General features: G+C 51.3%; 2 protein-coding genes and 1 long non-coding RNA gene across 3 annotated transcripts; 1 reads left to right on the top strand and 2 right to left on the bottom strand.

The window, feature by feature from the left end:
* Window positions 1-6186: 6186 nt before the first annotated feature.
* On the bottom strand, window positions 6187-14853 carry MIEF1 (mitochondrial elongation factor 1). Its single transcript, XM_068666647.1, has 5 exons — window positions 14715-14853; window positions 13542-13690; window positions 13247-13427; window positions 11134-11396; window positions 6187-10076 (listed from the first exon to the last, which is right to left on the bottom strand). Exons 2-5 carry the CDS (start codon window positions 13683-13685, stop codon window positions 9270-9272), a joined length of 1395 nt encoding a protein of 464 aa, XP_068522748.1. The 5' UTR covers window positions 13686-13690; window positions 14715-14853; the 3' UTR covers window positions 6187-9269.
* Window positions 14318-20666, top strand: LOC137847963 (uncharacterized). Its single transcript, XR_011091130.1, has 3 exons — window positions 14318-14509; window positions 16167-17086; window positions 17671-20666. It is a non-coding gene; the product is annotated as an uncharacterized lncRNA (long non-coding RNA).
* Window positions 14860-15196, bottom strand: MIURF (mitochondrial elongation factor 1 upstream open reading frame). Its single transcript, XM_068666686.1, has one exon. It carries the CDS (start codon window positions 15083-15085, stop codon window positions 14873-14875), a length of 213 nt encoding a protein of 70 aa, XP_068522787.1. The 5' UTR covers window positions 15086-15196; the 3' UTR covers window positions 14860-14872.
* Window positions 20667-22632: the final 1966 nt, after the last annotated feature.

Raw genomic sequence — 22632 nt, 5'->3', positions numbered from 1 at the left:
TTAAGCCCAATTAACAATTCCTTGGGAATTTTTGTACAAAGAAAATATTTTCTAAGCAGAGAACTACTAGCTACCCACTAAATCATATATCCCTTTCCAGTATTGCAGAGTAGATTTATAGCTCAGACATTGTGGAGAGAAGTCTGATAGCTCTGAAGAAAATTGAATTTACAGCACAAAAACAGGGCTTCTGAATGAAGATTAATTTATGAGTATGGTCGATAAACTCCTGATGACATGTTAACAGCTTTAGCATCGTTGATGTTATTTTCCTGCCCTGGGTACCATATCTCAGCAAAGAGAGCTCCTGCAATAAGTCAGAACCATCCTTATCCAGAAGCGAGGGGACAGCCGCAGGCAAAAGGAGATGCTCACGCAGAGCTCACAGCAGGGTAGAGGCCAAAGTGACCTTGCTGGGGAGTGATGAAATGCCCAGATAAATGCAGCATTGCAGAAAGCACCAGGAGGTGGGAAACTGATACTCCTCCACTCATGCTGCTCCTTCTTTCAAATGTAAAGATAATATATGGGGTCTTTCTTTCTTTCTTTCTCTTTCTTTCTTTCTTTCTTTCTTTCTTTCTTTCTTTCTTTCTTTCTTTCTTTCTTTCTTTCTTTCTTTCTTTCTTTCTTTCTTTCTTTTCTTTTCTTTTCTTTTCTTTTCTTTTCTTTTCTTTTCTTTTTTCTTTTCTTTTCTTTCTCTCTCTCTCTGTCTCTGTCTCTCTCTTTCTTTCTCTCTTTCATTTCTTTTCGTTTCTTTCTTTCTGAGCTAATATTGCAAAGGAAAAGAGGTTTTCTTCTATCAGCAGATATTCAGGAGCTAAACATGCCGAACGCTCAGCTGTTAAGCACGCAGAAGGCAGGGCAGACGTAAATGTTTCCATAGTGACATCTCCTCGCACAGTCTCGCCCATCTGTATACGATGCTCAGGGACGCACTCCCGGCACAGCATCGCAGGGAAGCAAGGCAGGGGGGGCACAGGGGACATGAATTACCAGGCCACGGAGGCAGCCAGCAAAAATAATGGAGATGGAGGTGTTTGCTCCTTCCTGGAGCACTGGGACAGCCAGAAGGGCTTGCAGACACCGCACCAGGAGGGTGCACGACCCCATGGGGGCACTGGGCGGGTGGCTTTGGGTCTCACACCCCAGGGAATGGGCAGATGAGCTTTGGGCTGGCCCTGGGCCCTGCTGGGGTGGCTGGGGAGGAGGGGGTGTTGCCTGCTTCCCAGGAGGATGAGTGTGAGGGCAAGTCCCGGAGGGGATTCTTGTGATAATTTCTGGCCTTTGAAGTGTCCATCAGATGGGCAGGACAACAGGAAGCAAAACCGGGGCTTGCAACCTTACTCTGCACTTCAAAAAGCAGAGTTTCCAGAGGCCAGCAGGGATTTTTACAGGAGACAGAAGTGCTGAGGGAAACACAAGGGAGGAACGAGGCAAAGCGCCTAGAAATTCTGTGAGATTTCAAGGGAGAATTACCTACAATCTCTACAGCTCGGGCTAATTCACAGTGCTTCGTTGCTTCCCTCCTCACATGGCACAAAGAGATATCTGAAGGATCGTTTCTGCTGGATTCCCATTGTAAGCTCTTCAGGGATCACTTTATAGATGTTCCACTTTAAGACTAGATTGAGAAGCAAATATATGTGATTAAAGATCAAGCTGGGAGGTATTAGTGTCCATCTTTTATTACATACAAACAAGAAATAAGTTAGCCATATGCCGTGCCTCGTTTGTTTTGGACCAGAGCACCAAATGGAACCACTAATAAATCATTCATTGCTCAGCCACCTCCTCGCTTTCCGTATGTTTCCATCCTGTTATGTAAATATCACTGACGTTTGAAATGAGACTAATAAAAAAAAAAAAAGGATTAAATCTGCAAGTTACATTTGCAACTTACAGTTCAATTATTTTAGACGGATATGGAAACAATCCTGGTTGTCCACCTACATTTTTCTTACCGAGCAAACGTGGGCATGCCAAGCACATGCTGATAGCTCGCAAAATATGGCTCTCCAGAGGCTGAGCTACTCGGAATCAGCCAGGCTGTGGCCAGCTGCCACAAGCAAAAACATTGTGCAAATCCTGCTAAGAGGGAGGTAAGTTTTAACTTGTAACTTGCCCGAGCATGAATTTCCTGAGCGAAGCTACAACTGGTTGAAAATGATGTTTAGCGAAAAATATGTGTGGCGGGGGGAGGGAGCTGCCTTTTGTTCAGACCATCGGGGGATTTTTTGGTTTTCTCATCTTCCAGACGTGTTTTATTACGATGAAAGGATTCGGGGGTGAAGAATAATCCCTCGTGTGTATTAGCACATATGGGAGCAGTTTAGCACACAAACGAAAGCCTTCCAGTTGTCCAAACAATAAAAGACCAGAAACATATCTCCTGACAACCCTTGTTCTTCACAGGGCCGTGGTTCCTGCAGACCTGGAGCAGATGTGCGTGCACTCAGTGCCCCTCAAAGTGAAGGTGCCTGCTGTCCATCGCTAGCGTCTGCTGAAGCCACACGTGTGCCTGGTGTCCTGTGCAAAAGGATGAAAAGGAGAGTGGCAATGCAAATTATTATTATTATATATTTTTTTTTTTCCTAGCAGTGCAAAGTTAGCAGGAGCCGAGGCCTGAAAATCCGGTAGAGATGATGAGGCTGCAGCATCTCAGACAGCCACAGACGCCTGTGGGTGAGCTCACAGCCCAACACCGCTTCAGCGGGTTCGGCTTTCTCCGTCTCAGTGTCCCTTAAACTCGTCACAGTGAGGACTCCTGGCTGCATCAGCCCCACAGCAATTACCTGGCTCTCCTGAAGCCCGCACCTAAACCAGCAGCTTCCTGAAGCTTGTGGAAAAGTTCCCTGAGCTGGAGTTACACCGGCCTCTCTGCTCAGCAGGGAGGCTGCATGATGAAAGGCTGGTAATGCCACACCGTGTTCTGTGTGCTCGGTCTGGGGATTTGTTTTCAACTTTGGGTGACTTCAGAGGGTCTTGAAAGGCCAGGAAGAGAGGCTGTAAGTGGATGTACCTTATAAATGAGATAAAACAGGATCCTGGGGATGCCTCGTGTGCGTGTGAGGTCTCTTTGTCTCTGAAGCTCTCAGGTAGCTTGAGCAGGAGCCCCGACAAACCAGGTAGAGCAGGTGAAGCTCTGAAACTCATCTGGGGATAAATCAGTGTTGAGGCTGTAGCTCCCCAGCTCCACAGGGAACGCTTGCAGATATTATTTAGCAATATTTTTCCACTGCTTGTAGGCAGCAGCTGCTTGGTGGCTGGAATTAAGCAACAAACTTTAATCTGTTTCAATAGATACATTTGTTTATAGGAGAGGAGAGAGAAAATATTAGATGTCAGTGTGGCTGGGATAGCAGTGTCAGTGAGACTGATGTGAGAATGCAATGACAAATTGTAAAACAATAAAAATAAAGGGGATGGACGAGGATGGAGGGAAGGAGCCTGCTAGAGCACTACAAGTTTTGAAGCAATGTCTGTCGCGGGACGGGTAAAGAGCCAGCACACTCCATCATCTGCCATCTATGCCCTTCTGTCTGTCGCCTGTCACACCTCTGTCATTTGCAACGCCGAGCAGAATGAGACAGAAAGTCTTATAGGACCGGGATCATTAGAGTGGGACGTTTAATGGGGCAGTATATCACCGCTGCCTTGGCTTCTGTGCAACAGCAGCGATTCTACAATGAAGGATGTTGAAGCTGAGGGAACCATTGCCTTAAAAAAAAAAAAAGAAAAGCAAAAACAAACCCCAGAGAACTCGAGCAAGTGGCTTTTTCCCATTATTTGTAGAGAGAAGGCTTTTCGTGAAGAATATGGATAGATTTTATACATATATATATATATATATTCTTCCCCCGAGAAGCTTAGCACTGAGTGTTAATAGACAGATCAAAGAGCTACTTAGCCACTGGAGCCGGGGAAATTGAACCAGGGCAGCAAAATAAAAATCAATCGTGGCTTTTAGTGTGCTCAAAGTGATTTTGTTCAGGACTGACTTCTGCGTGAGTACTTTGTAAAGCTTAAGATGATGAAAAGTTTTGAGTTCCACACGCCAAACTCCGTCTCCTGCTCTCTGTAACATGACAAGAATGCTTTCTACAGATGGACTGATTTCAGATCTTCCCGTCCTTACCCTTTGGTCCGACTACCCTCTTTAGTCTTCCCACTCGCAAGGTTATTCCCCAGGATCACATACTGTAAGGATATTATTAGCCTGCTCCCCGCCGCATTTCTGGCTCAGTGACTTGTGAATAATGCTGTCCTTCTCGGAGCACGCTAATAAAACCTCCACACCATGCAATCCCTGATGGTGTAGAGGGCACACTCGTTAGATGAGAGCTATTTTAAGATGGTTTTGAATCTTTAAAAATAAAAATATAAAAGGGAAAAAAAAAAAAGAAAAAGGGAGGGGGAACATTTCTCGAATCCCTCGGATCACAAAACTTGGCCTGACAAGGGCGAAGAAGAAGAAATCCAGATACCTCAAACAGTTCCCCAAACGTCTAGACTGCAGCAGTCCTGTGAGGGCTGGAAGCCAAAGCCAGATTTCACTGGTGGGAGGGAGACTCTCCCTTCTCCTGCTTGCTCTGCATCTGTGCGCAAAGCTCCCACATCTCTAGATCCAGCCCCAGATGGAGCGAGCCATGCTGGAGCCATTCGGTCATACCTAGCGCGGGCAGTGGGCCAAGAGATTTCAGCTGACTTGGAAGAGAGACTCCTCCTTTGGAAGAGGCTCCCCTTTTTTTTTTTCCATGAAGCTAATTCAAAAAAGCAGCAGCTGTTTAAAACTTTTCGGGAGTTTGGAATATTAAAATAAACCCTAAAAAAAACACAGAAGTGACCGGGGGGGGAGAGGGGCTATGGGGAGGACAGCATTCATCACACAGTTCAACACTTGAGGTATGGTTGCCCTCTCTACCCCCACCCAGTTTAAGATTTGTTACAGAACAGGCAGGCTGGAATTTTTTATTTTTATTTTTTTAAATGAAGAGATTAAAAAAAAGGTGAAATGTAAATTTGGCTACATGCATTTCCAGGACAGGACTGTGGTTATATAACGAAGCGCCCAAAACATTGTGCTTTTTCCGAAATTCCCTCTCCTGCACTGTTTGTTCCTTAGGCTAAGAACAAAAGGGAAGCGGAGTCTTTGCAGCCTGGAGAACCATTTCTGCTGCTCTTCGCAGCAGCAGCCAGTTGCATACGTGAAATAATGATCATGACTCCTCGCAATTATTTCTTCTCTCCATGAAACAACCCCCTACCTTTTGATCTTTCCTCGCTCTTCATGCCAGGACAGCTTTTATGCAAAGGTGCAAACTGCTACATCCCTTAAGCATGTGTTGCAAGCTCCAAGCTTTCCAGGGGCATTAGTGCGAGCGGTGTCATGCCTGGCACAGCTTCCACAGGGCTGCTTGTTTTAGCCGTTCCCATAAGTGTCCTTACAATGTGAAATAAGCTCCATCTCACCTGTGTTTCTAGCACAGAACTGATTAAAGGTAAAGAAAATACGAGGAGGCATCAGGAAAAGTAATGTTAGAGACGGAGAGACTCCCTTTCTAACATAATATACCCTCCACGCTAGTTAAATGTTAATTGCTGAGTCCTCGTTAAAACGAGTCTCACGGGATGCCTTGACTTTAGCAAGTCTTCTGAGAATTAAGGAGCTGGGATCCAGCGCTTGGTGCTTTTCTTCGTGTCGGATGCTTCCCCAAAAGCACACACAACTGGGTTTTGCTGCGAGCACGCCAGACCGCAGCACAGCAGCTTCCTCAGCGCCTCGAGGCCGATGCCAGGATGAGACAAGAACTCATTTGGCATGTAGGAACAGAGGTGCCAGGGAGCAAGGGCGGGGGCAGCCTGCGCAGGAAAGTCGGTATCAAAAGAGGCGCGGAAGCCTGTGAAGTCTGGGGAGCCGCACCAAGAGTGGGTGCCTGCCCGGGCGTGTGAGGGAAAGCTGTCAGGGAAAGGAGGGGAGGCAGAGCACCGTAATTACGCCTCGTCTTGTGACCGGTACGAACGCTGCCGAGCGCCCCGAGCTGCAGAGGGGAAGCAGTGAATCAGTGAAGGGCCCCCGAGCACCCACGTGGTGCAGGATTGTGTCAGCAGCAAGGTGCTGCCCCTCCCCTGCACCCAGAGCAAAGCAGAGAGGCACCGCGCTGCTCATAAACACCAGGGACAAGCGGGTTACCGTGGAAAGTCATTTTATTTCCGAATTTCACGCACTCGTGTCACAGACCATGCACTTGAGACTTTCCCCTTTTACAGATCCACAGCCTGCTGGCCTGGGAGAGACGGGGCATCATCTCTTCACTTCACACTGCGGGTACCCACACGCTTGGAGCGAGGGCGGCGTGCCAGGAGGCAGAGAGCAGCCTCTTGGTGCCATCATTGCTTTTGAACACTTGAAAAGAAATCAGTCCGAGTCAAAAGGATTAGTGGTGGAGCTCGGCAGCAGCGAAAACCCACTGCCGAGCGAGTTGGTCCTCGCCCTGCGGTTACAGGGAACAAGAGGATGGTTTCGTGGAAAGCTCATGTGAGTCAAGTTACACCAGAACACACCACAGCATTCCCGGAGCCCGGGCAGCGAGCAGGCAACGCACGCCCTGGGCCTCTTACAATCAATTTGTCTCCGAGCTGCTCGGCCAGGAAGGTGGCCGGGAGCTGCCCTTCTCACATTCATCTTCAGGTCCTCCTGCTCCGTGCTGCAGCTGCGACGAGGCAGGAAGCCACCCCTAAGCCAGCCCTCGTGGCTCCGTGCCGACCTCCGTACTGCATTTAATACTGAAAGGTGCCAGTTCCAAAGGCTCCACAACGTCCCTGCACAAGCTGGGTGCAGCACGAGTGTGAATTTCTTGCATAGCCGCCCTGCTCCTTCCTCCCTGCCTCCTCGTGCCTGCCCCTGCTCTGGCAACGCTCCTGGTTGCAGTGTCCCTGTGACCCCAGACGTCTTTGGCCTTTGCTGAGGCTGCCACAGCAGCTGTTGCCCCCTGCGGCGGCTGCCTGCAGGAAGGGAGCGTTCCCCTCCCCAGAACAACGGGCTTGTGGCTAGCTCAGAGCGGGGAAAAACCCAAAAGGGAAGAAGTGATTCAAGTGAAATGGAGCAAAGTCTACAGAAAAGGCAAAAAGGCAGCTTCAGTCTCCATTTGATACACAAATTGAGCTCGATAGCAGCAAGAAATGGCCATAAAATATTAATTCATTAGGTTGCCAGGAAGAAGTAAAAGCGTTCGTGTAAAAAAATTGATCAACAGATATGTTTGTGGCAACTGTGCTTAAGCCAGCTCAAGACAGTGGCTTCCTCCTGCTTATTTCTCTCTTTTTTTTATCTACAGTTTTGATCATTCCGAACCATGCTGCTACTCAACCCTGCATGAAGACCACAGCACTGGAGTCAGCACCAAGTGAGGGGTGAGATCACACCGAGGAAGTGAACCTAAGGGGAACTCCTGACAACCCCGAGATTTTAATATTTTCGTTGACCTTCAAGTAATTAGGAGAAAGGGGAATTTCCCCAAGTGGCCCGCGGGCCCCAAGTCTCATCTGTCTGCTTTTAGGGTAGGAAGGCTGACATCAGAAAGGCAGCGGAGGGCAGGGAAAGGAGGAGGGAGGAAAAATAGGGGAACCAGAGTGAAGAGCAATCAACAACTGACCAACAGTGACTGCTGCCAAACTTACAGAACACAAAATCATACAAACGGAATTCCTGTTAACCTTTTATACACTACGGACTGTATATACACACACACACACGCTTTGAAGTACGCACCTGGCAGTCTAGAAGGTACCGGTACGCTGAGGATTAAATAATTTAAAACGTAACCACCTGACACGTCGGCTAAAATGGACGGATTGTCCGGGAAAGATGCTCCCCCCCTCACCTCACCAGCACTGCCTCTGGAAAGAAAATGATGGCTGAAGACTCCCCTCTGTGCTTCCACTCCTGAAACTCACCTTGAAAGCTCCCTGGCAAAGGGGAGTGAGTCCTGAGAGGAATGGAAGAGAAAAAGGTACTTGCTCCCTCCAAACTTGGCCTCTCTTGGCTAGGGAAGCTGGACAGCGAGAGGAAAAAGCTGCTGAAGCTGGGGAAAAGCAGGTAAAAGCAGCTGTGTTTCTGTACCCAAGGCTGAGAGCACCATTTGGGATGCCCACAGGGAATGAGGAATGGGGAAGGCAGCCTCATGCCAGCTTGACTGACCTACGGACCCTGGCTGACGCGTGCTCCTTAGAAAACCGTGTGAGGCATGCTGCTTCCACCTCCTAGAAACCAGAACAACCTCAGGGAAAAGAGGAGAAGCCCCTGCTCCCACCTGCCTCCCCCAGCCCTCCCCCTGAGGAGCCTCTCTTCCTTTAGGACACCTGAGGAGCAGTTTTCCCTTCCCACAGGGCCATTCCCAGCAGCAGCGCCCAGCAGGTCTGGCTGAGCAGGAACAGCAAGCCCTGCTCCCTCAGCTTCCTCGAACAGCCAGACCACAAAAGCTTCTCCCTCCCCTGCGACAGCATCAGTGAGAAGTGCCCCCACTGGTGGTTGTTGCAGCAGATTGGACAAGCCCCGGGCCTTACTCCTGCACCCAGATCACAAGGGATGAGGTTTTGTAGGGGCAGGAGCCACGGGCATTGCCCTCTTCCAAGTGCTACAGCACTAAATCCTGTCAGTGTAATCGTTATTTCAGTCAGAAACACAACACGCAGCCCTATCCGGAACATCTCATTCAGTCTGCCCTGCGTGACTGGGTCAAAGTGACCAAAAAACAAAAGAAAAGAAAAAAAGGAGGAAAGTGAGACAGAGTGGTACAGCCGAGAGAAAGAAACGTGAGGACAAAAATCAGGCTGGAGGAAAGGAAAGGACCTCAGTGCAAGTCTGCTGAAGTTGTCACTGGATTCACCAGCCCACTTCCACCTTCTTCAGACCAGAATGGACTCGCTGCAGTGAGCACACTACAGGAGAAAGAGGTGCATAGTTAATGTGTTTTTTTGTTTTTGTAGATACTCGAGTGTCAGCAGAATTTATGCAGAGATCTTAGGGCTGCAGTTTCAGCCTCTTTTCCCTAGCCAATGGGTACCTGTCGGGGCAGAGACGGTGGAAATGGACCGGTAGCACCAAGAAATCCAGCGGGAGCACCAACTCCACAGCAGGAAATCATAACGAACCAAAAGGAGACAGAGAGAGAGAGAGAAAGAGAGAGAGAAGTGGAGGAGACACATTTCGCAGTCATCCAAGTCCACCTCGGCTAAACCCCTAGCAGCGTTTCCCCGGGTAAGGCCCCCCGTTACGTCTGCAGCAAGACCTCTGGCTCGGAGAGCGAGCTGTAGAGGGTGTAGCCCAATTCATCCACTTCTTCCGGGGTGAGCTCGGAAAACAAGTTCACCTTGGGGTTCAGGGCGCTGGGGAGGACGCCCGCCTCCAGGTAGCGGATCAGCCCCTTCAGCGCCTGCAGGAAGCGGTCGGCCAGCACGTCCTGCGACCAGTCGGGCTCCTCCTGGGCCAGGTGCAGGATGACGTTGGTGAGCTGGCTGGCGGTGAGGTGAGCCAGGGCCGGGTTCGACTTGCAGACCGCTTTGAAGATCTTCAGGCACAAGCAGCGGCAGCCCGAATCGCGCTGGTCCAAGGCCCGCAGGCGAGCCGTTTCGGCCGGCCGCAGGCTCAGTCGCCACAGGTTGTCGTTGCGGGCCAGCCGATGGGGTTTGGCCACGAGGGTGATGTCCCCCAGCGTCAGGGAGGGAAGGAAGTCGATAAAAAGGTGCCGCTCGGGGTCGTACTGGACTTCCAGAGTCAAATCCGCCGGGGGAGCCGCCGGACGGATGACGTAGTCCAAGAGCGTCCCGATGGCCGGCCAGTTGATGGAGCCAGCTACGACTTTCTCAAAAGTCTCCGCCACAGCTTTGGGGGAGAGGTAACCTCCCACCACACAGCGGTCCCAGTAGCTGCTCCCACGGGGAAAGTACTCCGGGTTTTCCCGACGCACCAGGTAGAAGCCAGGAATGTTCATGATCGTGTCCTCCCCGGGGATGCACGACCACAGGTTCTGCTCCAGCATGAGAGGGACGATGAGCTGGATGTGGTCAGCTGTCACTACCTTTCACAAAAGAGAAAAGTCGGTAAGAACAAGCCTGCCCTCGCTGCACTCAGCTCCACTCACCGCCTTTTAGACAGCCTTCTGCTCAAAGGAACTTGGAATAGGGATTCAGCTGCCTCTCTCTCCTCTCTGCACGGGATTCACAGCCTCCCGTTGACAAAAAGCGTTTCTGAAGGACTGCTTTCCATCAGCAGTGGGATAAGGCCAAGGCACAACACCAGCTAACGCTTACATTGCTATTTTGAGACCTTTGAACACTTCAGGACCTGCCACGGACTGCATGCAGAATCATTTTGCCTCTTATCACTCTAAGTTCTGAGATGGAGCTGGCCCAGGACACAGCAACACCATGCGATATTTTAAAACTGGAGGCAGAGCATGAGGTTTCCAGACAAGCCTAAGTTGCCACGGTTTAATTATCCCATTCTACAACCAGGTACTGCCCTCACCTGGTCTGCCACACTGCTCAGAAAAAGGTCGTTAAAGATCCCTTTTCACTAAGGTGATTAAGACCCCAGATCTCAGTTTCACTCGGCGCTCCACGCTCCATTCCAGAGCTGTGACTCAAAGCAAAAAAGCGTGCCTCTGAATCACTCCCTGTAGCCACAGGCATCTTTCCCTCAGGGAGATATGCAGCAGGCACTGCTGCCCTATCTGGTCTGTCATGTGTTAAAAAAAGAGTAGGGAAGACCTACGTGAATAGGCAGGAGTTCTAAGGGAGTATCGCGTATTTGGAAAGAGACAGAAGGGACAAAGAAAACAGGTGGAAAAGTGGTAGGAGAAACACAGGTAAAGGAAGAGAAGATGGAGAAGGAAAGGAGGAAGATAACTCGGAGAAACAAGCCAGCAAAAAGCAAATGCTTGGCAGACAAATCCAGACATCCTGGTCAGGTCTGCTCGAACAGCACTGCAGAAACCAACACCCGGTTCTGCACCACCGAGAGCCTCATTCCAGAGGAATGCTGTGCTGAGGCAGCAGCGCCAGCAGGGACGCCCAAAATGCCCCCGCCTCGCCAGCCGGCTGAATAACGCCTCGTCACGAGGCCCCAGGAATTACCTGCAGGTCGTCATACAGGCTGCCGCTGAGGTACATGTCACGCAGGGGCATGTCCGGCAGCTTGGCGCGGAGGAAGCTGCGCAGCTCGGCGCAGATGTCCACGGCTGCTTGCTTGGCCCGGGCCTGCTCCTCTGCCGGGATCGCCACCTTCCTCCGGTAATAGGCGAAGAGTTTTTCTTGCAGAGACAAGCGAAGGCGGGATTTTTTCAGCTCCACTTGGCTCCTCTTGGCAGATGGCTTGGGCTTGGCGGGTCGGAAAAAGTCTGCAAGGCAGAAGGGAAGCGTGGATTGTTTCACCGCGGTGTTTCAGCGTGACACGCAAAAAAAAAAAGTCTTACAGTGCAGAAGCGTGGCCTCTGAGGTCTCAAAAAGCTTCCAGCAGGCATTTTGCAAGCTTTACGTGGTTATCAGTCAAAAGGGGGACGTTGAAAATCGTTGAAAAAAGCTACTATGAGAATCAGGTGGGATGAAAACAAGTTATTAGGTTTGAAATTTAGCCAGAATGAGACTAACGCTCGCATCGTGTACAACGAAGTAACGTTAATGGCTACGTGGGCAGTTCCTCAGCTCCATTTCATCAAAAATTCAGCTGCTTTTAACATGATGCCAGACCAGCAGACCAGTAGAACAGCCTTAAACAGCCATCCCTACCTCATTAAGTTCTGCACATTACGATGGCTTTGTACAAATTATCAACGAAACCTGGTTCTAAGTAGGGTAAGAGATTTGAGACGATCACGCCATCTGGAAATAAAATAGTTGTCAGGACCTCAATCAGCACGTGGCAGGATGGCAGGATGATGGATCTTGGGGCCAGCACAGCTCCGGCAATCACAGCCCTAATGAAAACCTGCCTCAAACTTTAACTGAGCATACAGCAGAGAGCACATTTACACGTAGAACAGCAACACAGTGCTTTATGCTGCTGTGTGCATTACCAAGCTAACCTGCAGCATCTCCAACGCCCTCTTTTCCAGGCTGGTTTCCTACAGAAATGAGCCAGGGCTTCCTATCAAGCTTCTCTTAACATGGACCTAGAAATTCAGAAGTTATTAACAAGAATTAAGGAAGAATTACAGATATACAAGACCCTAAGTCCTCGGAAGGCCTGTGGAACTTGACGGGTGTGGGAGACACCCCCGGACCAGTGGTGTTAAGGCAGCTGTCGTGCATTTGTTCAGCAACAGGCACGCGGCCACCACGCAGCACGTGCAGGATGCCTGAGCGAGCAGCACACGGATCCGTCTCACCCAGGCTCTGCAGCTGCTGTTTCTCATCCCACTGGGGTCTTTTGGTCAGGTTTCAAGCTTTGTGTGAAAAGCAAACAGCCAACAAACTATAAGGAACCAGGTTTTACTGGCTGTTCATGAAACGACATATTTTTCTGTCTTGAATTTTAACTTATTTTCAAGCCAAGAACACAAAACAGTATTATCAAACATTTTATGCCTCAATCCTTTAATTCTCCAAGTGTGAATCTCTCTGAATGACCAGGGGGTGGAAAATAAAACCATCAAGAAAAAAACAAACACCACAAACTTATATAAAAAATGCTGATGGACTCTAAATAACTTATTATCACTCTCTGAAAGACAACCACAAGTCCCTCTCTTTAGCCTGAGGAATGCTTGGTGAGCAGTACTGCTTCATTAGCAGTCCTAAAAAGGCAAAGTGTTACAAGAATTATTAGGAAAATGATAGAAATGATATAGGGAATACGGCTATAAATTGCTAGTTATTCACCATCTGAATACTCCCCTCTTTAAAAAGAAGCAGACATACTGGAACGGTCCAAAGAAAAGCAAGAAAGAGCTTCAAGGAATGGGTTTTTATGAGGAAAGATGGCACAGGTAAGTATTCAGCTTGAAAGAGGATATCTGAGGGACGGTAAAACTTAAATCCATGAAATCATGAGAGAAACGAGGAGCGCCAACAGATGGCTGTGGTTCACCAGTTCCCAGACTGACTCTAATAGTTGAAGCTATCAATAGACTGTCTTAAAATATCAAAATCCTGAGCTAGAGATTAAATTCTCTTCTCCCGTGCTGTTTTGAATGAATAACAGGGTTTTAGGGATGATTCTGCAAGGCGGGAGTGCCTCACTGCTCCATACCTGTGTCCACGGCCGAATGGTCGGTGGGAAGGGTCTGCAGGGAGCGGCTGAGGTTGGTCTTCATGTCCTGGGTCAGCAGGCGCGAGGAGGACCCCAGCCAGTTGGGCTCTTCCCAGCTCCTCTTCCCCGACTGGCTCAAGCGCGTGGGGCTGCTGGGAGCGCTGATTGCCCGGTCGTACATCTGAAACACCACCACAAGGCACAATTTCAGCCGCTAAGGTCTGCGTTTCACCCCCTCCTAGTGCCAACACCCTGTGCATTTTGGTTTCCCACTCCTCCTTTCCGGCACACTCACCCGTTTGACGGCCAGCGTGGCGATGCCCAGCATCGCCGCTCCCCCCACGCCCAGCACGAGGCGGGCGTTGGACAGCACAAAGTCGATGGCCGTGCCGATGCCATTGTCGTCCTTCTTGCCTTTGCGCTGCCCAGCGCCTGCCATCTCACCTGGAAGACGTCAAAAAAACGGGTCGAAACAGGAAAACCCAAAAAAAACACCCACATCTGTTGGTCTTACGGTTTTTGTAGGGAGCCAGAGGATGCGATCCCCTAACCCTGCATCCCCTCCAGCCCTTATCTTCCCCCCCAGACACACCACGACAGCAGCGTTTCATGGCTTTCAGTGCTGCTTATGACCCAAAGAGAAACAACCCAAATTTGATGTGGCCTCTCATCCTTTCAGCAGATTTAATTATGCCTTCACCTAATGCTTTTTTAAGAAAGCAACATTTACTTCAGCTTTGCAACGAAATCCCGTATATTTTGTCGAGCTCTACGACCACTTACATCTTTTCCTTTCAATTGGAGCATCCCAGCCGAACCATGGCATTTTTACACCTGTTTATTTTCTCATTCTCTACCCAACGCTTTAACTTTGCACTCAAACGTGGCGACGTAGGGACCAGGATCTTCCCAAGAGATCGTTTTTGGACAAAGGCTGCTCCCAGATATTCCAAAGTCACCCAAGAGTCAGCATCAGAAACCACAGCGCACCGCGACGGGAACAACTTCCTCACTTCCCTGACGTTTATTCCTGCCCTCAAGCCTGGCGGGGTTGATTTCCATGCAAACTATGCATAACACGAACATTAACGCCTCCCTACGTATGCACGTTGGTTTCCTTTGGTTCCTATTTAACCTCTGACCTTGATTTTTAAATGCGGAGAGTTTCCGTGGCTGTCTCCACGTGTAAAACACGCTATGCTAGGTGGATATTTACTGAAATTGAAGGAAGATGACAGAAAACTCTTCCAGTGTTGACTCAAGGTAGGTTTCTAAGCCAACGCTTCAGAGCCTGGGTGGTTTAAAGCCACCTTTGTGTTAGTCTAGGAGCAAGTTACAGTGGGAGAGAGACTGTTCCTGCCTCAACGGGCGAGGAATGCGATCAGTCTTCATCCCAGGGCACAAAACCAGAGGCGTGCACGAAGCTCAGTGTATTATTAACACAAAACCTAGGGCTGGAGCGGCCTACCTGTGACCTACAGCATTTGCACAGGGCACAGGAGTCCTGGCGGGACCTTCGGGGCTCCGTGAGGGCGGCGGCGGGCAGGACGCATTAACCAACGGGGCCCAATTTGGCAATTAAAGGCCGTGGGGGGGCAGGAGGAGCCTCGGGAGCGTCCGGGAGGCTTAGCGCAGCCCCCCCAGCCCGCTCCGCAGGAAAGCCTGCCCCTTGTCCAGCTGCCGCTCCCTGTCCTCCGGCCGCTGCAGCCCGCGGTGGCGGCGGAACTCGGCGCGGACGGCGGCCCGGTACAGATCGCGGTCGGTGTAGCGCAGCGCCCGGCCCCGCCGCAGCAGGGCCCGGTAGAGGCTGAGGACGGCCTCCCGCGACCACGCGGCCATGGGGAGGGCCTGAGGGGAGCCGCGGGGCCGGGGCGGGGGGCTCGGGGCCGGCTCCTCCCGGCGGGGGCCTCAGCGCGGCCGCGCCGCCTCCCTCCTGCCTCAGCACCGGGGGGGGGACGGCAACATGGCGGCGCTTCCGGTACCATAGAGAGGGGAGGGAGCGGCCCCCCGAAGATGGCGCCCCCTGGCGGACCGGAGGCGGGGAGGGGGTGGTGAGAGGGAAGGGGGCGGCGGCGCCCCCACAGCGCCGCCTGCTGGCCGGGAGGAGGAAGCGCACGCAGCGCCACCCGCCGGGGCTCAGTCTGACAGAAGATTTATAGAATAAATCATCAAATTCAGGCTCTGTGGTTTTGTTGGTATTCAACGCCGCGGCGCGCTCTAGGTGTTTGAATTACGCAGGGCGGCAGCACCTGCCGGGCTCCTGGGGAGGTGGGGGGAGAGTCCCCAGAGCAGGACCCCTGTCTGGGTGCAAATCCCCCTTTTCCAGAGGCAAATCCCCCTTTTTTGGGTGCAAATCCCCCTTTCCTGGGTGCTAATCCCCCCTTTTCCGTGTGCAATCCCCCCTTTTCCAGGGCGAATCCCTCTTTTCTGGGTGCAAACCCATCCTTTCTGGGTGCAAGTCCCCCTTTTCCATTTGCAAATCCCCCTTTTCCAGGGGTAAATCCCCATTTTGTGGGACTAATCCCCCTTTTCAAGGCACAAATCCCCCTTTCCAGGGGCAAAACCCCCCTCTTCTGGGGGCTAACCCCCATTTTCCAGGCACAAATCCCCCTTTTCTGAGTGCAAATCCCTCTTTTCCGGGGGCAAATCCCCCTTTTCTGGGTGCAAATTCCCCTTTCCTGGGTGCTAATCCCCCTTTTCTGGGTGCAAATCCCTCTGTTCCAGGGGCAAATCTCCCCCTTTCTGGGTGCAAATCCTCCTTTTCCAGACACAAATCCCCCTTTTCTGGGTGCAAATCCCCCCTTTTCAGAGGCAAATCCCCCTTTTCTGGGTGCTAATCCCCCTTTCCCATCCTTCCTTTCTCCACTCCAAACCTACTCTGGGGATTAATTCTGCCTCCTCGGCCACCTTCTCCCTGCAGCCCAGTGAAACAGAAACACGGGATGTAGCTCCATAACGCCTTGCCTCCCCCGGGGCAGAAGGGGAGAGAAAGATCAAGCTGCGTGTGACAGAGGAGAGCCGCATCACCCCGCACCATCCCGGTGACACCAGATATGACAGCGATTGAATTCGACGGGAAGAAAAGCAGAAGCCCCGGACCGCCTCGCTCCGTGCCAATCTCCCCTTGTTCATTTCCTTCCCGAGATAAACAGCCCCGAATCGCTTTCGAGCTCTCTTTGCGAGCAGGTTCGCCATACCCCTAATCAGCCCTTTCCGAGAAAGGCTTGCTTGAACTGCAGACAGTATTCCCAGAGAGGCCACACTGCTGATTTACATAACAGCATTATCATATTTTGAATGCTATTCTCCCCTTCTTCTTTCTCTGCCTGCTAAAATTTGATTTTATTCTTTTTTTTTTTTTACTTTTTTATTTTATTATTATCATTTTTTTAACCTGCATCCACTCCCAGAGCCAGGGTTTGTGGGATATTCAGACCCTCTCCCCAGTTGCTAGATACAATCTGGAGCTTTGTAAATTTTGTGTTGCAGCCTTTTCGGGCTTTTCTTCCTTGGCATGCACCAAGGCAAACCTTGGCAAATGCATGTTGTTGCCCGTTTACCACATTTGCATTTTATTTACAGTCCTTTCTGATCTCCTCAAGAGTCTATAGCTTTGAGTCATCTCTTAAAAATTTTTTAGCATATTGCTCATCTTTCTTTCCAGATTAGCCGTTCCTACGCCGAGCTATCCGGGACCTCGGAGGCAGCGTCCATATTCCCTACCCTTAACCTTTTGCCAGAATGAAAACCGATCTTTGAACCCTTCCCGTCTCCCCCTTGGGTTGTTGATCCACAGAAAAGCTCTGCTTCTCGCAGCAGGGCTCGGTAGCCCCTGCACAGGTGCTCTGATAAACCCAGTCCTTGAAACTCCAAAGTCTGGATGGAAACATCCACAGCTGCGTGCAGCAGCCCCCGGATGGGTTACAGACGGGATTGGGCTGTGTGAAGGTGAGCAGCGGGGTGAGCTTTGGTGCTCCTGATGCTCTGAGTGTCACCACACGGCCGATCCGAGCCCTGCTCCCCGATCCTTCACCCACCTCACACTCCCCCGGGGCATCCTGACCCATGCCGGGGCCGTGCGTGGGCCCGGCTGTGCTCAGGCCCTGTGCCAGCACACGGGGAGGATTCCCCAGGGAAGATTTCAAGCTGTGCTTCCTCTGAGAGCCACCTGCATCTGCTGTGAAGGATAAACGTGAAAGCAAAAGGGTGACCGTGGCACACGGGAGTAAGACCTCCTCCCCCCGAGGTGCCAGCTCCTTGCTTTGAGTTGCTTGGGGTGTGCAAAACACTCAATTTTGGGGGCTCCCCGTGCCTTCCCGACACAGGAGCTGAGGACTTGGGGCCTCCATAAGCGCCCCTCCCCATCCTGGCCCCCTTCGGTTGCGCCTGTTTTAGTGTTTTGTTCATTTTTTTTTTCCCCCCAGGCCGCTCGCCAGCTCCCGGGCTCCTCGCCAGCAGCTGCGTGCGTGCATTGCGGACTCCTCCGGCCGCGCTGCTCAGCCTGCCTCCGGCCTCCCCAGCACCCCGGGGCTCGCCGTGCCCTCCGGCACCTCGCTGCAAGCAGCACCCACATCCCACAGAGTGCTCCCCGTGCCCCCATCGCATTCACCGTGCCCCTCCGGCCTGGCGAAGGGGAGAGGCAGAGCCACCCCCGGCCGTCGCTTTCCCTTCACCCACGCGAGCGCTGGCCCGCTGGCGAGGTGCCGGGGTTGTGAACTTGAACTCTGCCTGCAGACGGTGAAGCAACATCCCCCGCGGTGCTTCCCAACCCGGACGGCTCCTCCGCTGACCCCACCGCTCGCTCCCCCCGCGGCACCGTGGTGTGGGTGGATTTGTGCTGCCCTGACGGGACGTGCAGGCCCCTGAATCCTCCCGCTGCCTGCAAACCCACACAGGGACTGCCCGAGGTGCCCTTTCTGCCCTTCTTCTCCCCTCATGGAGCTGTGGGGAATGTGGGGTGCCCCACGGCGGGCTGGGGGCCCCTTCACCTCCGAGCCTGCATCCCTGCAATGAGGATTTACTCCCTGTGGTGTGGGCCGAGAGCAGGGAGCACACCTTCGCCGTACGCCCAGAGAACAATCATGACCTTTGTTTTCCCAGATGACTAAGTGAGCTTGTGATGTATCAGAGCCAGCATGGGCTACGGGGCACAATAACCTGTGTTGTTACCTAGGTGTAAAACACAGATATCCCCCCCCGGCCTCCCCCGGGAGCCTCTTCTCATGCTTGCAACAGGTCCTGCTGCTCACGCCGTGACAGCGGCACCTGTGGAGCGGCAAATAATGTCCTCGAGCGGGGCTGCAGCGTGGGTTTTTCTCCCCAGAAAGCCTGCACGTGGCAACAGAAGGCTGGCCTCTGATACGAGCCAGAAAGCAATCCCTAAATACAAGCGGGAAGATGGGTAGCGACTTGCCAAGGCCATCTGAGCTTGGGCTTAATATCCTTCATATCGGCTCGTAAAGAGGCCTTGGAACAGTTCAACAGTTCTCGCTTTTATTGTGACCCTAGTTCGTTACTTGAGCAATTGCACGCAATAACAGCGTTTGTGCCAGATCAGGCCCTAAAAAAAAAAAAAAAGGCAAAAAAATGGGAACCTGTTGATAAGAGAGCAGAAATAATATCTCACTCCCGCTCCTGTGGTATGCCAGGAGCGGAGGATGGCTGGGGCTGTCGCTGATAGCTTCTTTCCTCCGAACCCAGCAGCTTTGATGCTGAACAAACACACCAAGGAGGAACCAGGTGCTGAGGGAGGAGAGGCGGCCAGGACGCCGCAGTCACTTCCCGAGGGACGTTCCTGATGCGCAGCCCAGACCCAGGCTTTAGCCACAGCTTGGCAGGGCAACTGGCTGCTCCGGGGAGGAACCCCGGGGGTATGTTTTTGCCAGGAGGATGGCAGGAAAAGTTCACAGCCCAGCTGCTTCCGAAGTGGAGCTTTTCAGGTTCTCAACCTCCAGCCCCACAGCCTGGGGAGGGGACACGCAAGCAGCCACCGAGCTGCCACCGCTCCGAGGTCTGTGCCAATGGCTCGGCTTTAACCCCCGTTTTTAACAAGTTAAAAATGCTGCTGGAGTATTTTTACAATTGGTCCGTGCATACCTTTGTTCTAAGCTCAGCACGACTTGTGTTCCTTCAGCCGCGTTTCCCCGCGGCTGGCTTTGCTGGGGCCTTTTTTTTTTTATTATTATTATTAATTCCCTGGCTAGTAGGATTTCTCTCCCAATTATTTTGCCATGCACCAGCTGTGTGCCGCAGCAGGTTTCCGGAGCTGTTCGGAGATCCTGCTTTTGTGAGCGCTGTAAGCTGTACAATTTTGCATTAATCTGATGGCCTTGTGGGCTTTCTGGCGATCTTGCAGCTGCTGGCATTGGCCCCTAAGTGGGGTTGCACACACTGACCCCAACCTTTCTGCACCCTTCGACCCGATGCATGCTGTGGTGAGGTCCTCCCAGCACAATTCTGGGGTTTGGGCTCATCTAAGGGGAGCCTGGGCTGCCCTGGACTGCCACATGCGTGCACAGCCTGAGAAGGGCAACGCTGCTGTTCCACGCTGCTTCTCTCCTTCCTTTCATTTCAGGCACCTACCATATATTTTGTCCCATTAACTCCCAGGTTCTTAGATTTACTTCTGTCCCTTTTAGGGACGTTTATCTGGTTTGGGCTTTGCAGCAGTTTGACGTCCAGTTCTGGGCAAGGGTTTGAGCCAAATGCTTTAAAAACACTGACAATCAAACAGAAGTGGGTGGATGTTTTCTACATTCCTTTATTTTTGCATGTGTGCCTGGTTCTTAGTAAGTGTCTGGGGAAAAAAAGATATGACTGATGATTTGTTGCTCTCTCTTTGGAAAAGGTCCAGACTGTAGAAGAGGGCTAAAGTGCCAGGAAAGAGCTTGCTGCATCGAGGCAGGCTCATAATGTTTGATTTTATGCATTCTCCGAGCAACGTAGTTTCTTTAAATTGAGATCCTGGAGAATATTATTTTATCTCTTTATTCGTCACAGCTTAGTTGCTCTTCTCAGTTTTCCTTATTTTTAGAAAGGTGAAGCGTGGCTCCCAAATTAAATTGTTACTGGAATGGATTTCAGCCAAGGGATTCATGGTTCAAGCCATAAGGCACAGGAAACATAAGCAGAAGTAAAACAATGGGTTTTTATTTTTTATTTCATTTGGCAGGGCGAGGAGTGATATGGCCTTGAAAGATTTGCGTTTTTTTTTATGTAACTATGATGTGTTTCAAACAACACTAAGGACAAATTTCTCTCTCTTCACTTTGCTTAAAAAAAAATGTTAAAAATGTCAAGATTCCCAATTTTCCTCAATTCCAAGTAAACGTCTGTGTTTGGACTTCTCCGAGATGCTTACAGTAATGGCCCAAACATTTGCTGGAAGGGGCTGATCCTTTTCCCCTCTCACTGCTGTGCTTCTCCCTGCAGATGCCTCAAAGGCGAAGCCCGTGGCAGCCTGGCCTGCAGCCCAGCTCCTCTCCTCTCCTCTCCCCAGCACCAGCGCCTTACAGCCTTCATGTCAGCCTCTTGCTTCAGGGACCCGGAGCCCTTTCCCTGGACGGGACAGTTTTGCTCAGCTCCCTGGAGGCTGTTTGCAGGGAGAGAGCAAAGCCCTGCAAAGCTTGCTCCCGGCTGAAGGCTGGCTGATGAGACCCGGCTGTGGCCCCAGCTCAGCTGCTAAAGCAGCGAGGCTTAGAGAAAAAAAAGAAAAAAAGGAAAAAAAAAAAAAAAGGGCAGACCAATAATTAAAAATTAACTGTCCCTGTTAAACAGCGTATTAAGCTTTGCCCTTACACAGGGAACAAATGTATCCAAGCAACAAAAACAAACAGCCAGCGAGCCAGGCATTGGTATCCCCTTTCCAGCTCTTTCAATGATGCTGTAAGTTTATATTGAAGTCATTTTGTTTCCAAGCACCCTGGTGTTTAGAAACAGCTTGTCTGTCCCCCCGATCAGCAAACCTCTGCTGCAGGCATCGATCGGGAGCCAGCCAGACGGAGGGGCTGCCGCAGCACGCCTCCCCGCCGAGCAGCTCTGCAGGGCGCCCGCTGTAGGCGCTGGGCATCCCTGAGAATTTGGGGAGCAGCTCATTTCCAGGCAGGGTACACCAGAGCCCCTTCATGGTGTGTTTCTCTCCCCGTACAATATCTGTCAGGGCACTGAAATCCTGCAGGACACGCTGCACGTTCCTGGTTCTATACGGCACTTCAGGCTGCGTGTCCATAACCAGGGCCACCCCGTTTCCACGTGTCCTGAGGGATGCAGGGGGATGATTCTCTAGGAGGGTGTACAAGGCTTGTGGGGGAGCCACGTGTCCCTGTGCCCAGCCGATTGTCAGCACTGCTCCTGAAAAACGAGGGCTGGTTCATGGAAGAGTTAATGCCTCGCTCAGGGAGGCTCTTCCAGCTCACGCGGCAGAAACCGGTGCTTTCTGGGGAGAAAGGTCTTGATTTCTGTCAATGCCTTCCTTTAAAACCTTGTAGGAAACCGGAGGAATGTCATTTACATCGCTTCTTAAAATAATATAAATGTCAGTAGGAGATTTGGTACTGGAGGCAAGAAGAGGACGAGCGCGAACCTTTGACCAAGTCAGCCCTCATTTCTTAAACTGTCTCGCTGCACAGCCGCTGGCCCAGGCTTGCAGACTTATCTTCTGAAAAACTGCAAGTTCACAGACATTTCAGGGATCGTCTATTTTTAGATTGTGCCCTATTCGAGTGCACAAATAAGGCAATCAGTAAGAACGCTATAAATTCTTCCTAGGAAATTTTAATTGTCAATTTTGAGTGCCGCGCTCGTTTCAGGCTCTGTGCCGCAGAGAGGGGGGCAGAAGCAGCAGAAAGGCAGTGCCTGTGGACAACAAAACTGGACTTTGATGGAAAGCCTCCCAGAAAAGGGAGACATCGAAAGCATCACAGTGCCGTGGAAGAGAAAAAGATGAGGGAATGGGCTCAGCCTAAGGATTGTAAGGAAACTGACCTATAATGCTTATAACCTGTAATGTTTATTGGTGCTGTTTCTGAATGGGACCAGGAATGAACCCGAAGCACAAGGCACTTAAAAACACACAAAAATGACGTACTGTAGGCTGCACGTGAGCTGGTGAATGGCCCTCGCCAGAGATACCGCTGAGGCCAGGTGCTCGGGAGGATTCAGGGCAGGACCGGGCTTCGATAGGGAGTAATGGGAACAGCCAAAATTACATGAGGTGGGTTTAAAAATAAGCTAAAACAAGGAGGTCACGTTCTTTCACACACCGTGCAGAAAGCCAGCCGCCAGAGAAACATCTCCGCAGCGGGGAGGGTTCGGTTGGGGCGCCAGGATTTCCACAGCTGGATTTGGAAGAGAGGATGCAACGGGGAAGAGATGGTGGTGAGGGACCA

Source organism: Anas acuta, chromosome 1, assembly GCF_963932015.1.
Source record: "Anas acuta chromosome 1, bAnaAcu1.1, whole genome shotgun sequence".
Lineage (NCBI taxonomy): Eukaryota > Metazoa > Chordata > Aves > Anseriformes > Anatidae > Anas > Anas acuta.
Note: the sequence above shows the minus strand (reverse complement) of the source record. Positions and strands in the feature narration are given on the sequence as shown.